General features: G+C 36.7%; 1 protein-coding gene across 1 annotated transcript; it reads right to left on the bottom strand.

The window, feature by feature from the left end:
- Nucleotides 1-551: 551 nt before the first annotated feature.
- LOC126077119 (UDP-glucuronosyltransferase 2B17-like) lies at nucleotides 552-18042 on the bottom strand. Its single transcript, XM_049886140.1, has 6 exons — nucleotides 17319-18042; nucleotides 13091-13239; nucleotides 7979-8110; nucleotides 3548-3635; nucleotides 2470-2689; nucleotides 552-831 (listed from the first exon to the last, which is right to left on the bottom strand). Exons 1-6 carry the CDS (start codon nucleotides 18040-18042, stop codon nucleotides 552-554), a joined length of 1593 nt encoding a protein of 530 aa, XP_049742097.1.
- Nucleotides 18043-18693: the final 651 nt, after the last annotated feature.

Genomic DNA, 18693 nt, shown 5'->3' with positions numbered 1-18693 from the left:
ATGTCTTTTAGGTAAGAAGTGCTTCTGAGGCTGGATACATAGTAAAATTTAAGCAGCACTACTGGTCTCCCCAAAACCAAATGGATGGATGAATCTTTTTACACAGTTTTAATTCTTCAATAGTTTCTGCAGCAACAGACAAAAGTATACCAATTTCTGCACCAACACAAAGTTAAAATATTCTGAGTTTTTATAAAATAGTATTGATGCTGTAAATATAATTTTTAATATTCGTTTATCTTAGCACAATGTGTGATAGTTAAGCTTCAAAATTTTGAGGGGAGTAACTCATGAATTAGAGCAATATATAAAAATATATACTTATATGTATATTTATTTTCATATTTCTCCAGTTTTTTTTTTTGCTTCAAATATTTCAAAGTCTTAGACAGGTAATAAATCTCCTGAAAGAAATTTTTGACTTAACCAGGTAAAGTGTGAAAATTGTTTTGTTACAGGAAGAGGAAAATCTGACATTGCAGCCTATTCCTGCTGGAATAAACTGTTGGAGTTCCATATATCAGTACGCAATATTCAGACCTCAGATGCAGCTACTCTCTTTTTTTCTTCTTTCCTGTCTTAGAAAACCTCAGACAACAAAGCAGACAACATTTTGTGATGATGAATATAGCCATTGCCACACAGGCCAGTAGGAATGCAATCACATCCAAAGAGTGGTACTGGAACCAGGTGAGGTCATAGGCTGCAACCCGAAGGTGTTTGGCTCCTTTGTGACGCATGACAAACTCAATCCAGAAGACAGCTCGATCTAGAGGCTTCACTGGCTGATCATGATGAATTCTTGATAATTTCATAGCATTCTCTTTATAGCTAAACGAAAAACACAAAGGCAACAGATTTGAAAGGAGTTAATTTCCTTAAGGATATCAAGTCCATTTTGAAAATAGTTCTGACAAGATATTTGAAAATATAAATGTTTCAAAATATATCCATAGACTTGCAGCAGGAGAAATACGTTTTTGCTTGGATCATCATAGTAAGTTTGGCTTATAAATTGGAGTTTTCTAATTTACACATATTTTAAAAGGTGAAAATGGAAGTTAATACGGGAAATGTAAATATTTTCTAGTAGTTGAAATAATATGAGTTATTCTAAGTGCTGTAAGCAACATAGCGCAAATGTGTTTTGACAATGATCCTTTTGAAGTTTTTAACTAGGAATTGTGTCATGTTCGATAAAATGCCTCCTAATGGTCTCTCTGCTTCCATCTTTCTTTTGTACCCTCAACTGTCTGTTTTCCTCCTAGTAGCCAGTGTGAATCTTTTGAAATATACATCAGAACATGACACTCACCTACTCAAAGCTTTCAACTGGCTTCTCATCACATTTAAAATAAAGCACAAATCTGTTCTCTGGACTACAGAACTCTACATGATCAGGTTCTTGGCAACAACATCCATCACTTTGTCCCATGCACAGACTTCAATAGGCACATTGGCTTTCTTGTTGTTTCTTGAACACACCAAACTTGTTCCCACCACAACACCTTTCGGCTTTCTCTTACCTCTGTCTCTTTCCTGGAACCCTTTTTCTTTCAACGTCCTGAGGCTCACAAATGAATGTTGAATTTTATAAAATGCTTTATCTTCAGTCATTTAATGTTCATATTTTTCTCTTTTATGTTGATAATTAAATTGCATTGATTTTATTGAAATATTTTGTATTATGTGTCTTTCAAGTTTAAAATCTTCCCTTGTGTGAATTCTATCATATTAAAAAAAAAAAATACTTCTTACAATTACAGACAAAATTGTTTTGATTCTCCTGGAATCCAGATTCCTGGGTTCACAGAATTGGGGTGATCCACCCAAGCCATTTAGCGTCCTGTTAAACCTTGACCTTTAAGGAACTGTTTTCCTAAAGTCACCTTGAAGTCATACAATAGCCTTGTAAGCACCTTAGCAGAGATCATTTTGCCTTAGGCATTGGGCTCTTTTGGAGAATTAGGAACCCCAGGGTCTGACTGCAAAACACGTGGTGTACCCTTAGTGAGTCTCTGTCTTCAGCTGCCTGGAACCCTGCATTTATTTTGATGCTATCTCTTGGGAAATTAACATAACAATGACCTATATAACCTGCTTTCCCTGTGACCTCTTTGAGCCGCCTTTCCAACACCTTGGGGTTGACTCTCCCTGATTTGAATCATGTCTACTCACAATAAATATATTCTGTCACACTAATTTTTAGAGTTTCTCTAAGCTTTTTGATATTACCTACTTAAAATTTGCATATATTTGAATTTAAAAAAATTGAGGTGTTGCACTAATTGTTTTCCAATTAAATTTGTGGAATTAAAATACAACTTTGAAATTACTGGTTGAAAATAAAAGTGAATTTCAAATTAGTTAAAAATTAGCCTTTTTAAACTGAGCTGATATTCATACTCTTTGTTGACACTAGAAGCTATCTATAAAAACTGCCTAGTAAAAAACATATGTTATACTCACGAAGTGTCATTAATGACTGTGTTCAATGCATTGAGAAAATCTGTACTTGACATTGTGTTCAAATTCAAGTGGACAGCTGCTCCCTTGGCTTTCATGTGAGCCATGTTATCAGGTTGATCAACAAACAGGGGGAGTCCCACCATGGGAACTCCATGGTAAATGGCTTCATAGACACCATTGGTTCCACCATGTGTGATAAAAGCTTTGGTTTTTGGGTGACCTAAGAAAGAAATTAAAAAAAAAAAAAAAGCTCTTAGTCCCATAATTAAAAAATGGAAATGGATAGTATAAGCCAATACAGAAGGCAATATTTTCTGCAGAGGATTAATACACTCAAGGAATCACGTATATAACCCATTGCCTTCAAGTCGATTCCAACTCATAGAGACCCTATAGGATAGAGCAGAACTGCACCACAGAGTTTCCATGGAGTGCCTGGCAGATTCGAACCGCCAACCTCTTGGTTAGCAGCTGTAGCACTTAACCACTACGCCACCAGGGTTTCCTCACACATATATATATATATCTACAGATTATTACCAGAGGACACTGTAGGCGGAAATGAGAGAAAGCTTTGGTACCCAGTTTATTTGTCAGTTAGAAAAGTGTGGGAGAAACCTAGATTAAAACAACTCCACGCTCAAAATCACAGAAGCATGAAGGAACCGTTTCTCTTAAGAGCATAGAGAATGACTCTGGTATATGCAGTATCTCAGTGTATGTTTGGAAATAGAGGAGAAATGATGGATTTATGCTGATCACAAAGTATTTTGTAACCTGTTAGGTTTGTACTTTAGTTTGTAGGCAGTGGAAGCTGCTGAAAGTCCAAAGGAAAGTGGTGTTATTTCCATATAACACCTTAGATAAAGAACTATAACAGTAGTGGGGAAGATAGATTTGAGGCAGGAAAACCTGGAGGCAAGAAAGATGACCCATGAGTTATAGAAAATTTAGAGGTCAGAGATAGTGCCTGATTGCCAGTGTTTTCAAAGCAGAAGTTGGATTTGGTAGCTGTGAACTATTATTCCTCAGATATTCTCTTATTCAGAATTTTAGTACTTGCTTGTCACAGTCTTACCAAGAAGATCATTCTGGGGGATCCACTCATACAGCCGAGTATTAGGTCCCAATGTATCTGGTGTCTTGCCTTCAAATCTCCACACAACCTATTAAAGATGAAGTAAATGCATTATTCATGAGTAAGATAATAGATTGAGAAGTTATTTTTCACAAATTAAAGGATATTAAGAAGTCGTCTTTCTTTGCTTCATCTAATGAACAGACAGGGTATCTTCTGTCCAGAGATGTTAAATAATGAGTACTGTTCAGTACCTGCTGCCACTGAGTCGATTTCAACTCATAGCAACCCTATAGAACAGAGTAGAACTGCCCCATAGAGTTTCCAAGGAGTGCCTGGTAGAGTCGAACTGCCAAACTTTTGGTCAGCAGACGTAATCCTTAACCACTAGGTAACCAGGGTTTCCATACTGTTCAATAGTTTAAACAATTAAAGTGTCACACACCTAAGGACTCATTTATCATGTATTTTTTGTACGGCTTACTATAAAATGCTATTATTTGTTGTAAAGAGCTGAAGGAAATTAAGTAGATTGTAAATGAAGAACTATAGTACTTAAGATGCAATCAAGAATCAGTCAGAGCCATAGTGTTTAAAACACAAAGTTAGCTGAAATTCCCACAGATTTATCTTCTGGGGCCATCTCATATAACAAACACTGGTTTTACTATAAGAAAAAGTTTGCTTGGTGTAGCATTTCTGAGGAAAATAGGTAAGAATTTGCTTATGTTTACTTTTTCATAAAGCATTTTGATGAAGAGTTATATATTTATAACAAAGAAGAAAGCATAATAAAGTATACTATATTATAATAATTGTCAATGATATACTTTATTTTACATGGGACAAATAAAGTTTCTTTTCCTTATGCATAGAATATTAATTATTTTTTATTAATTACTGGAAGAAACCTGCTACCTTCATTCTTTTAAACAGAAATGTGTTGAATGCACAATCCCCGTTTTTCTTTTCCTAAGGCATTAGTAGTTGTGGAATTGACATTGTATGGTAACATATCATGAAACAAGCTAGGAATTCCAGAAACAATAATATGGTGGGTATTAAAATAAAAACTAGTTAACAATGCCATATTATTGTCATTGACTATTGTTTCTGTTGTTAGTTGCTGTCGAGTGGGCTCTGGCTCATGGTGATCTTATGTAATACAGAATGGATCATTAACTGATACCTCGCTATCTTCATGGTCATTGTTATTTTTTTTTAATTCATTGTTGTGGCTATTGTTTCAAGCTATCTCCTTGAGGGTTTTGATGACTCTCTACTTCACCAAACATAATGTTCTTTGCCAGTGATTAGCCTTCTCTGATGAAGTGTACAAAATAAGTGAGCTGAAATATTGCCATCCTCACTTCTGAGAAGCATTCTCATTGTATTTCTTCTAAGACCAATTTATTTATTTATTTTTTTTGGCAGTACAGTATATTCAGTATTCTTTGCCAACACCGCAATTCAAAGGCATCAATTCTTCTTCAGTCTTCTTTATTCATTGTCTAGCTTTCACACACATATGAGACAATTGAAGAGATCATGGCTTGGGTCAGGAACACCTTAGTCATAAAAGTGGCACCTTTGCTTTTTAAAACTTGAAAGAGTTCTTTTGCAGCAGCTTTCCCAGTTTAGGAGCCCTGCTGGCACAGTGCTTAAGAGCTATGGCTGCTAATCAAAAGGTCAACAGTTTGAATCCATCACCCTGTCCTTGGAAACTTTATGGGGCAGTTCTGCTCTGTCCTAAAGGATTGGTTTTGGTCGGAATCAGCTCAGCTGCAACAGTTTTTGTTTGGTTTCTCCCAATTCAATATGCCATTTGATTTTTTGACTGCTGCTTCCGTGGGTCTTGACTGTTGATCCAAGTGGAATGAAATGATTAATTACTTCAATTTATTCTTCATTTACTGTGGTGTTGTTTATTGGTCTAGTTTTCTTCGTGTTCAGGTGTAAGCCACAGGGAAGGCTCTAGTCTTTTACCTTCAACACTAAGTGATGCAAGGCTTTTTCATCTTTGCCAAGCAAAGTTGTGTCATCTATGGTGGTTATTGACCATATTGTTATTGTTAGATGACTTTGATTTGGTTCTGACTCATACTGACCCATTGTACAATGGAAGGAAACACTTCTGGGTCCTGCGCAATCCTCACAATCGTTGCTGTTTGAGACCATTGTTGCAGCCACTGTGTCAATCCATCTTATAGAGGGTGTCTTAGTTATCTAGTGCTGCTATAACAGAAATACCACAAGAGAATGGCTTTAACAAAGCGAAATTTATTTCTTCACAGTAAAGTAGGCTAAAATTCCAAATTCAGGATGTCAGCTCCAGGGGAAGTTTTTCTCTCTCTGTCAGCCTTCTCATCAATCTTCCGCTGGACTAGGAGTTTTTCCACACAGGGACCCTGGGTCCAAGGAACCCGCTTTGCTCTTGGCACTGCTTTCTTGGTGATATGATCTCCCCCACTGTCTGTTTGCTCCGTCCTACTTTTTGAGAGATAAAATTTGGTGCAGGCCACACCCCAGGGAAACTCCCTTTACACTGGATCAGGGATGTGATCTTAGTAAAAGTGTTACAATCCGACCCTAATGCTCTTTAACATAAAATAGCAATCACAAAATGGAGCGCAACCACACAATACTGCTAATCATGGCCTAATCAAGTTGACACATATTTTGGGAGGGCACAGTTCAGTCCATGACAGAGGGTTTTCCTCTTTTTTGCTTTCTATTTTACCAAGCATAAAGTCCTTCTCCAGGGACTAGTCCCTCCTGATAACATGCGCAAAGTATATGAGACAAAATCTTGCCATCCTTGCTTCTGAGAGCACTCTGGCTGTATTTCTTCGGAGACAGACTTGTTCGTTCTTTGGCAGTCCATAGTACATTCAATATTTTCCACCAAAGCCATAATTCAAAGGCATTATAATAACCTCAGTTAAGAAAATTAACATTTTCTGCTATTAAGTTACTTAGTTGTACTTTATGGACTGAAAAATGAAAGAAAAAACCAAACCCGTTGCTACTGAGTTGATTCCAACTCATAGTACCCCCACAGGACAGAGTAGAACTGCCTCATAGGGTTTCCAAGGAGCACCTGGTGGATTCAAACTGCCTACCTTCTGGTCAGCAGCCAAACCCTTAACCACTATGCCACCAGAGTTTCTACTTTATGTCCTAGAGCAATCTAATTTGGAATGTCTCCTGTATCAAAGAAGATACACCTAGCTCAAAGTAGTACCTAATGCCACAACTGCCTCTTCTCAATGAAATGAAATCTGTCAATCTGGTTTCAGCCTAATTCCAGTTCCTTTGAGATAAAAATTGTGTGTGGGTTACTTGGAAATAGTTTCAATCAGGCACGAAGGTGCGAAGTAGTTTGCCCCCAGTGAGACAGCTTTGATTGATCCTATCAGAAAGCCTCTTGATCCATGTACAGTTTTCTCATGAACACAATTAAGTGTTCTGGAACAGCCATCGTTTGCAATGTTATCCATAATTTGATATGATCCACACCATCAAATGTCTCTGCGTAGTCAGTAAAACACAGGTAAATATCTGTCCTGTATTCTCTTTCAATCATGATCCATCTGATATCAGAAACAATATCACTTGTTCCACATCCTCTTCTGAATCCAGTTTGAATTTCTGACAGTTCCCTATTGATGTATTGCTACAACCACTTTTGAATTATCTTTAGCAAAATTTTACTCGGCAGGGATAAGGAGACCTTTACATCAAAAGCCCGTGCCCCTTCCTTAGCATAGCCCTTTCCTGCTTTCATAGGAGGCAAAGCCCGGCCCCCTCGGGCAGCTGCCTCTCTATTCCTCTCCAGGATTCCACAGAAATGAGCCCAGGATTATTTCTGGGTCTCTACATAGAGGGCTGGTTTTAAGATATACATTATTTTTACCTTGTGAGAAGTAGGGTCCAGAGCAGGAAGATTTCTAATTTCACCTGGGTCTGAATTCTAACGTCCAACTCATCTTTTATTAAATTCTATTTTTGATGTTGAGTTCTTGTGCAGTGACTGATTTAATTGTAACTTGATGCCTCTCTGCTGCTGCTTGTAACTTCCAGAGTCCCTCTTGGGTAAACGCTTTAATTTGTAGGGTAAGATTTGGGCATTTTTACTTTCCTGGCCATACATATTATCATAATAGCTTCAAAATCTCACACGCATCCTCTAATATATAAATGTTGCTGAGAGCAATGTGAAACTCAATGTGGACGATGTAAGCAAATGAGCCCCCCTCGAACTATTTCAGGATTTAACCAAAAAAGAAAAATGGGAATATGAGATCATCTTTATCCAATTGTATTATGACATTCTCTTCCCTTTGTGGAAACCATTTTAATGGGCCCTGTTTACAGACTTTAAAGAGGCTCATTCAAGTAATTGTTCAGCACAAAGACAACTTAGTGTACCTTCTGTGGAATCTTGGCAAGGGCTGCTGCAATCAGGTTAGCCTTTTCTTCTGGAAGGTTTTTGACCATTGACCCCAAACTAAAAACCACGACACCATCTTCTCCAGAGCTCTGGACAAACTCTTCCATTTCCTGAAAATACATAATTTTTTTTTTTACATGAAAAAGCAATAGTACGGGGAGATCTTTGTTTCATTTTGTTCATTTTCTTTTTTTAGTTTTAAGAAAATACATACACTCACTTCCAGGTAGACAAGAATTGTTAAAGTAGTCTTGTATTCTAACATGACAAACCATTAAATACTTTGAGAAGGAGACTGGTGACATTAAATCCATTTTTCTACCCAGTGAATAATTTATTCAACAGTACTCAAGAAGAGATGGCAGTAAAGGAAATCTTTGAACAACCTGGCATATGGTGCAATGCAGTTATAACTTTGAGTGCTAAAAAATGTATAATGCTGTGCTAAACAATACTGAGATCTAGCAAAAATAATTTAATGATTTGTTCCAGGAAGATAAGACTGTGGCCCACTAAAATATCTTACTTATCAAGGCTAGCAGCTTGTGCATCAAGACCAGTTTTAAGACCTCACTTCATTGTGTCCACTAATCCAAAACTGTTATGGCCTAAACTATGTCCAAGTTCTCTGCTTTGCAAAGATCTTCTTAATATGACCTAGCCCAGGCCTGAACAGCTTGAAAATACTTCCCTCTGAATTCCCTTCTGAAACAGTAATAAAATTCTGTCAAGGAGCTTTTTCTCTTCCTGCAATGTCAAACAAATTGAGCTTTTTTTTTTTTTTTTTTTAAGGTCTTTGAGGAGTTGAAAGTTGACTTAAGTATTCAAGAGGCTCTGAACTCCTTACAGGATTCCTTGAATAAAGGGAAAAGAGAGTCTGTAACTAGGATCCTTGAATTACTTTGTATATTATTGTCTGTCAAATTGATCCCTTTCTGGGAAGTTTTATTTTGGTGTGTGGGCTTCCTGGTTACAATGGCTAAAGAGAGGGTACATATAAACATTTTGGTATGAGAAAAGAAGTGCCCTTCTTAAGTTACCTGTATGTACATCAGTAAGAACCTCTATTATTAACCCCAACCTTTCCTGGTGTTTCAAATTCCCATACCAGTAAGATCCCTGAAGTATAGCCTCTGATAAGACTCTGACTTATTAACCTTTCTTCTGTGGACATTACAGTAATTTTCTGAAACATGCAAATATTTGTGAAAATAATTTTTCTTCAAGGTATTTTATCTTTTTTCTTTCTGGCACAAACTGAGAATGTTGACTATGTTATACTAATCTTGCCTCATACTAAGAAAATAGCAATTCAAACTTTGCTGCTGTTTGTTCTGACCCAATTTCATTAAAATTCCTAATAAAATTTCAATGAAATATATTAATATTATTTTTATATAGCCTTCTTAAATATTGGGTATAAATTTGATTGTATATTTGATACTGGCTCAGGTATTTCTAAGGAATCTGAACCAATGGTTGATAATGAATGTTATAAATTTTACCTACAAACCATTTATATTAGGCAGATAATACTCCTTGGGAATGTGAATTAATGGGTAAAACATCTGGTCAACTTATCTATGGATTCATAGAGGCCCATAACACAAAGTCATGAAAAATCTTTGTCTATATTCTAACTCAGCAACTATGTTACAAGTTAATACGTAACCAGTCCTTTCCTGCCTGACCTGACAAGCCTAGCTAGTGATTTAGGTTATCTAAATGTTTGAGATAACATTATGTTTTCTAATTTATGTGTTATCTAAATGGTTGAGATAACATTATGTTTTCTAATTTATGTGTTACTGAGTGATTTGTAATGCATCACTCCAAGTAACTTCTTTTTTTTTTTTTCTTTTTTATTGCGCTTTGGGTGAAAGTTTACAGCTCAAGTTAATTTCTTATACAAAAATTTATACGCATATTATTTTGTGATATTAGTTGCAATCCCCACAATATGACAGCACATTCCCTCTTTCCATCCCAGGTTCCTTGTATCCATTCAACCAGTTCCTGTCCCTTCCTGCCTTCTTATCCTACCTTCAGACAGGAGCCACCTATTTGGTCTCGTGCATCTGATTGAACTAAGAAGCACACTCCTCACGTGTATTATTTTTGTTTTATAGTCCTGTCTAATCTTTGTCTGGAGTGAGCTTCTGGAGTGGCTTTAGTTCTGGATTTACAGAGCATCCAGGGGCCATAGTTTCAGAGGTTCCTCCAGTCTCTGTCAGAGCATTAAGTCTGGTTCCAAGTAATTCCTAACAGAAGCTTTTTTTCCCATAGATTGTATTATCAGGTTACAATGATCTCTGCTTTGTTTTATGCTGTAAAACTCTGTGGTGTCAAATTAGACTGGATCAAATGCTGGAGTGCACCCAGATATGTCTTGGGGGAAGAAAATTATGAGTTTGCCAGTATATATTCTAATACAAATTTATAAAAATATCGGAAGGTATTTTAGTCATCAAATGATGACTAAAATGCTGACTAATGATGACTGGTGATGCTGTAACAGCAATACCACAAGTGGATGGCTTTAACAAAGAGTTTATTCTCTCACAGTCCAGTAGGCTACAAGTCTGAATCCAAGGTGGCAGCTCCAGGGGAAGGCCTTCTCTCTCTGTTGGTTCGGCAGGAAGGTCTTCGTCATCAGTTTTCCCTTGGTCTGGGAGCATCTCAGTGTAGGAAAACCTCAAGTCCAAAGGACGTGCTCTGCTCCTGGGACTGCTTTCTTGGTGGTATGAGGTTCCCTACTTTCTGCTTACTTCCCTTTCCTTTTATCTCTTGAGAAATAAAAGGTGGTGCAGGTCACACCCCAGGGAAACTCCCTTTATATTGGATCAGGGGTGTGATCTGGCAAGGGTATTTGCAATCCCAGCCTAATCCTCTTTAATGTAAAATTACAATCACAAAATGGAGGACAACCATAAAATACTGGGAATCATGGCCTAACCAAGTAAATATACACATTTTGGGGGGGACATAATTCAATCCATGACAGACGGAATCCCTCCAGTCTAGATTAATGATCAGATATTAAAGCTTCTACGAGAATTTAAATTCTTTGGTTTTTTGCTAGTACTTGTAAACTCTCTGATTATCCTCAGAAGTCAGTTGTTTCTAGAAATTTTATTATCTCTTGCTTAATGTAAAACCTATGACCAGATCTGGCCTTTATTTTTGCCTTACTTTATTTCTTGCTAACTCTTTTCCCTTTTTTAATCTTTCCGAGTCTACTGTCTTTACAAATCCTTTTAAATCCTTTTGTTGATGGGAGCAGTAATACAAATTGTAATCACAATAGTTAATATTTGTTTAGCATAACTATGTTCTTCCGTAAGGGCTTTACACAAAGTAGGCCATTTCATTCTCACACCAGTCCAATGAGATAGGAGCTATTATCATCCTTATTTTAGAGATAAGGATGCTGAGGCATAGGAAGTTAAGTAACTTGTCCACAGTCACATAGCTGGAAAGTGGCACAGAACCAGTTGTATATTTGTATTTATGTTGCAAATTACCTAATCGATTATACCATGAGGGATCAGAAATTCTCTTTCTACTTTCTCCAAATTCGTGCACCTTTCTCTTTATCAGAAAGTGTGTCCGCAAATGCCATTCACAAGGATCTAGCACTTTGCCCTGCCTTGCCGTTATGTGGTGTCAAGTGCTTACCCTCATCCTGCTCTCCTCTCTGCACACATGCATTCATCTTAGAACCTGGCTCTCTGATGACAAGCTCTTGTAAGGTTCACATGTAGGGGAACAAAAGCTGCCTTATGCCTGAGCCAAAGATACACATGAAACTACATTTTAGTAGAAAATGCTACACTTTGGACTATAGGCACAAATTTAGATAAAATGAAATAAAACCTTTTTTGCCTTTAATTTTGCCTGTCTTTTTCCCCGTGCACACTGATTTTTATACAGATGGTATTACAGGTTTGGGTAATGTCACGGACTGAATTATGTCCCCTGAAAAACGTATGTGTCAGTTTGGCTGGGCCGTGATTCCCCCTATTGTGTGGTTGTCCTCTATTTTGTGGTTGTAATTTTATGTTAGAGAGGATTAGGGTGGGATTGTAACACCCATACCAGATCACACCCCTGATCCAATGTAAAGGGAGTTTCCCCAAAGTGTAGCCTGCACTACCTTTTATCTCTCAAGAGATGAAAGGGAGGCTAGCAGAGAGTGGAAATCTCATACTGCCAAGAAAGCAGGGCTGGGAGCAAAGTGTGTCCTTTAGACCCAGGGTCCCTGAGCTGAGATGCTCCCAGGGAAGACTGATGACAAAGACCTTCCTCCAGAGCCGGCAGAGAGAGAAAGGCTTCCTCAGGGCTGGTGCCCTGAATTTGGACATCTGGCTGTGAGAGAATAAACTTCTCTTTGTTAAAGCCATCCACTTGTGGTATTTCTGTTGTAACAGCACAAGATGGCTAAGGCAGGTAGAATTGGAGTCTTTCTGCATGTGCTGCCGCTCATAGTATCATGAATTACAGCCCCAAATCCCATTTTATCTCTAGCATGGACTTTGAATATAGACACATATTTTCATTTTTGATATAATATTATTAGACTTTGTTTCTTTGAATACTTTGCAATTTTCTCAATTAAAATAGGAGAGAACTACCTCAGTCTTTCCTATCATAATATTATTTGTGCTTTATTGTATAAGAATGCGTAAAAACCCATATACTTGTTTAATATTTATGGCTTATCTTGTCATCTAGTCTGTGAGCTTCCTGAGAGCTGGGACTCTGTCTCTCTTCTTCATTGCTCCCTCTCCAGTCGTGAGTAGAGAATTCAGCATCTAAACTTTGACACAGAATACTCTATGTTGAGCAAATTATCCTTATATGTTGGGCAGTGCAAAATTCTTTTAAAATGGCTATATGCACGTGATCTGAGCTTTCTCTCGACCTTCTCCACAATTATAATGTAACCCACAGACTTGTGGTGATAATAATACATGAAAAACATGATGTATGAGGGAATGGTGTGATGAAATTTTATACGTTTTCAAGTGTCTTTTCCACAAGACTTCTGAACTGAGAGTGGAAAACACTTTTTGAGACCAAAGTTTTACCTTAGGCAAAGGTTTGGCAGGTTTACAGTGGAGTCCTCCCACAAATTCAAAATTAGGTAAGAATGGGCGAGGAAATTCAAAATCCCAATATGTTCGTATCAGCCACTTATCAGCTTTCCCCATCAATTCACACAATGTAGTGGGTTTTCCTGAAAAATAAAATAGGGACAGGGAAATTTATAAATTCATAAATATTGCCACTCATATTCACTTTTCTTACAAGACCTGGGAATAAAATCTCAGGTCTCTGTATATCAAGATGTTCAAAATATGTTGGTGTTAAAAATTAAAACAGACATACGAACCAAAAAAAAAAAAAAAGGAAGGAAGGAAGGAAGAAAATCCATGCAAGCGAGAGACTTATATATCTAATCTGAAACTCCACCTCTGTGTTATACGATATAGGTTCAAACGTTCATTAAAGGTTCTTTTTTTTTTTTTTTATTCTCTTGTATTACGAGTTCCCCCTAACTGATAGATTTTTATTTCTAGGCCAGTATTTCTCTATAGTTGTCTGAGTACGTGACGACCATTACATTCTAACAATTCATTTTTATTTTCTGTCTACATAGTACTAGCATGACTCTTTTATGATATTTGTGACAATTTTACTTTAGTCCCTTGCACATTCAACATATTTTATTTTCTTTACTAACTGATCATTCGCAACCTCCAGGGCTGACCCATGTAATACCAATAGCTTAATATGGAACATGGCCTCATTTCAGGAGCCACTTCTCTGCTCCATGAAACTGAAGAAACATCCCAAGGTCCATGATAGTGGTTGAATATGAAATTGTTTTCTAGAAGAGGTAATTCTTAGTAATCCTCCACATGAAATATGGATTATCAGTGTGAGGAATTTGCATTGTCCACACCAGCCTGCATCTGGTGTACAACCTCCAGAGAACAAACAGATTACCAGTGGAAGGATGAATTTCCTTTAAGGGTACAAGGAAAGGCAGGCAGAGGAACCCCAGTGGACCGGGTATTCTCCTTAATTGATGACATGAGTAAAGAGACTTCTAGGCACTAATGATGGAGAGTTCATTAGGAATCAACAAACATTTTCTTCCATAGCTGAGAAACTTACTCTCTCTTGTTTATTTTACTGAAGAAAGTTTATCGTTGAAGCAAACTTCTGGGACATTCGTGATCACTAAAGTACATGATGAATATTAAACTCTAAATGAAGATGATGTCTTTCACTTTTACCTCCATGTCATTGATTTCTTCCCTTCCAGGAAACTTGAAATAATCTGACATATATTGATTATTCCGACATAATTTAAAGAGCTTGGTTTCTGATAACTATCTGAAAATAACTGAACTTTAAAAAAAAAACCCTATCTTTCAATCCATCAAATATATTTTCTTGCCCAAGTTTGCACCTTCCATCTCCAGAAAAATTAAAAAATGTTACAAAAAAAATGAAGATAAGCCTTACTAAGCAAAAGGAGATTCATCTGCAAAAAGCTGTAAATTTCTCCTTTTATGAGTTTATAACTTGGCCATGGAATCTCCTTTCTCAATTTCTATCCCTAGACTGAAATTAGCAAAGCTGTTATGGGAGTTTTCCCAAGGAATGAAATAAAACTTATGGTTCTGATTGGAAAGCTGACTTGGTTGTAAAAGTCTATTTGCATCAGTCTCTTGTACATCTGTTCTTTTATTTACTTAAAGGTCTCCTAAATTTTTTGTGGATTTAGTTTATTTGTTTAGTCATTTATTTTCTACAGAACCACCCACCTACCCCCTCACTACATCCATCATTTTGCTTTCTCCTTTGATTACTTGCCGTATGATGCCCTGTTTTCCTTCACTTTACCATCCATGTCCTTACTATGGATCCCATCCAGTTCTAAGAGCTTATTTTCTATGACCTACAATTCATGATTAATTTTTAACAGCTTTATCTTAGAGACTTTGATTCCGGCTTCATGCTTTCTATCACTGACAATTATAACTTCATACAACACATATAGTCATTGGTTAATGTTTTTATAACTAGGATCCTTATTCTCTTAATAATATTAAGTTAATGTTACATACCTTCTTAACCACTGTTAATATTACATTTGTGCTAAGAATGGTCAAGTTCCACTTAAAAGAGCTATTTGTCTTAAAGTTCCATTTTTTTTTTCCAGTAGTAGCCAAAGAAAAGGATGTTTTACATATATTAGCAAATGGTGGTGAGGAAAGATTTCTCTTGGAGAAGGTAAATTTGGGCAATTTAGTTACACATGTCAGCTGTGATGTGACATGCAGCTGTTAAAAGGACACCCAGCTTAAGAAAAACTAAACTGAACTTCTTTTATGAGCATACTCAGTGCTTAACACAATGTCTCTCTAAAGGGAAAGTAGAGTTTTAAAGACTATCTCTCTTTTCTTTCAGTTAAAGCAATATGCAAAGTGTTATGTGCAGCTACTAGACTGCTGTGCCTCAATCTCCATCTCCATCACTTCCTTCCCACGAGACCTCGAGTGACTTACATATACTTTCTTTACTTCAGTTTCCACATCTGTAAAATTTGGGGAATAATAATGCCTATAAAAAGAGTTTTTGTGTGTCTTCCCTGAGTTAACACATATAAAAGACTTAGAAGAGTGTCTGGAAGACAGTAAGCTCTTAATGTTTACTAATTTTCTTGTGCCCCACTCAAAACAAGGAACATAGGAGGAGCTCAATAAATACATGTTATTGAATAAATTGTTTACAGAATCTTAATTAGAAATCATTCATATATGAAAATGCACTAGACCAGGACATTTTGCTTCATTTTTCTAACAGATGGTAAGCAGGCATATAGAATCAGACACCAGAGACTGGTCATTCTAATATTAATCCTCAATGTTTTAAGTTTATTTAACAGATTGTTTAGATAATGCACAGAGAATAGTCATCCAGAACTATGTAATTCCCTTCTTAAAAGAGATATTAGATGGTAACATAAAAGAAATACTACAGATATAATAATAGGAAATTGAGTTTGCAAGACAAATATCAGAGACTTTGATTTTGAAAGCTGAAAGGAACCTTAAATACAATCTCATAGAAATGTTTAATTTTAAAGATAAGTAAACAGAGTTACATAAAATGGCCGTGTGATTTTTTATTACAGCCGGTTTCAGAAAGTATGTTTCCTCATGACTGATTTTTACTTAACGTTATCAGGATGGTTAATGAAATATCTCATTGTGGTATACTAAAAATATCCACACATTCTTTGCAACTCCTTCATTAGTTGTCATGGTAGTTGCTGTCATGTGGATTCTAACTCATTGTTTTCCTATACATACAGAGGATAGCTGCTCCACAGGGCTTTCAAGTCTGTGACTTATAGGAAGCATATCACCGAGCCTGTCTTTTCATGGTGTCTCCCAGTGAGTTGAAACTACTAACTTTTTAAGTAGTAGTAGAGTGCTGACCTGTTTACACCACCCAGACGCTCCTCCTTCTTTAGTAGGTGGAGTCGATTTTTCTACTCCTTGAATTTGGGCTAGTCTTGTCACCTGCTTTTACCAGTATCAGGTAGCAAATGTGAGATTGTATGACCTCTGAATCTAGGCCTAGATCTTCATGCATGCTCTTTTGGATTCTGCTACTCTATGAAAAAGCCCAATCTTTGCCCACTGAAGAGACAACATGGAGGAGAGAATCAAAGTGCCTTGATAATCTGCCGGTCCTGAGACATGTGAATGAGGTTTTCTATTGCCCTCTTGTCCCACCAAGCTGAGAGCTAGCTGTAGTTGAATGAGTGAGCCCAGACATGCCCCAAAGGAGAAACATTTCACTGATCCTAGCCCAAATTGCTGACCCAGAGAATCGTGGGCAAATAATAAGATTGTTTTTGTAAACCCTGAGTTTTAGGATGGCTATCACTGCAGCAATAAATAACTGGTACACTTATGATTTGTGATAAACACAGTGCATATATAACTCTTTACGTAAAAAAGCCCTAAGAATATTAATACAGTGTTTCAATGCCACAGTAAAGCATCCAGTGTCAATGAGTTCTAGTTTACTTTGCCTGTAAAAGCTCTGTATAATCACTGATATATTTTGACGAAGAAACTTTTATATTTCCATTTCACCACTGCCTCAAATAAAATATGCATTTCTTTTGAGCCTATACTCCTACATATTTACTCTAAAACATACAAAAAAGCAAAATTTCTTTCCACCTACTGGAGGTAAGAAAATATAATAAATGAACCACTAACTTACCTAAAGCTTCGCTGTAAAACTGATCCCACTTCTTCTTGTTAAAAGTCTCAAAGAAAAAGTCAAAATGTAGGAGATACAACATATTTGTCACTCTCTCCATGAATGTCATTTTGTCACTAAGTTCTGATACGACAACAGGTACATAGGAAGGAGGGTATGGAAGTCCTCCGCAGAGTTTTTCATATGTATTGCCTGTAGTAAATCGAAGAGTGTAGATGAAAGGTAGGTTAAGTAGCTCAGCCAGCAGCTCACAACAAGGAGAAATGGCATCTCCAAGAATGACGTCAAATTTTAATTCTTTCAGTTTCTTTATAAGTTTCTTGTTTGAAATTGCATCTTCACAGAGCTTTTGAATAGTATCAGAATATTCGTAATACGTTTTTTGCATCTTTGGACCATATGCCCACAATGTACTCCTTGGTAATTCAAATGCCCATTTTGTGATCCATTCCATAAAATAAGAATCTAATTCATCTTTAGTAAAAGATGATAGATAAACCTCAAAATTAATAGCAGATGATTTGTTAGGATCCACAAGGGTGGCAGCTGAAGATGTCAGCACAGTCACTTCATGGCCCCTCTGAACAAGTTCGTCCAGTATAGCCTTTACATTCATCCAGTGACTGTATCCCATTGGCCACACTAGCACCTTTCCACAGGACCCACAGCTAAAATAATAACATAGCTGTATAAGCACAAGAACTGAAGCCCAGTTTTTAAGCATCCTGGTAAAATCCAATTCTTCCTTAAAAAATTCTCTTACCTTGTGATCTGGCTCTTATGTATACACAAGAAAGAATCAATTAAGTTAAAATGTAACTGCCACAGGTCAAAGTTCAAGTGGTTTGCATGCCGACGGGAGAGGTTTTAGAAAACAAAAGAATAAAAAAAAGGATAGATGATTTTATATTTGTATGTATGTATAATAAATACCAGTATCTTTGTAAATGCTGCCTCTAGGCTTAGAGAAAATTCTTTTTCATAGAAACTTTACAGTATAAGTGGGCAGCATTATGTCAAATAGACCTTTTTATTTCCTCCTCCATATTTTATACATTTATATGAGCTCCATCTCATTTCCCTTTCTTTGTTCTTCTGATCACAGATATTATTTCATCTTTTTCCCCTCTGTCTAAACATAGGAATCCTTCAAGTTCCACTTCATTTACATTTTTTTATAAGAGACTATTTCCTCTTAGCCTTTAAAAAAATAAAATACTTAGGAATAAATCTAACCAGGGGCCTGAAGAACCTGTTTAAAGAAAACGACAAAACACTACTGCAAGAAACCAAAACAGATCTACATAAATGGAAAAACATACCATGCCCATGAATAGGTGGACTTGACATTGTGAAAATGTCAATTCTACCCAAA

The sequence above is a fragment of the Elephas maximus genome, chromosome 5 (genome assembly GCF_024166365.1).
Source record: "Elephas maximus indicus isolate mEleMax1 chromosome 5, mEleMax1 primary haplotype, whole genome shotgun sequence".
Lineage (NCBI taxonomy): Eukaryota > Metazoa > Chordata > Mammalia > Proboscidea > Elephantidae > Elephas > Elephas maximus.
The sequence above is the reverse complement of the archived record's forward strand: the minus strand, read 5'-3'. Positions and strand labels throughout refer to the sequence as shown.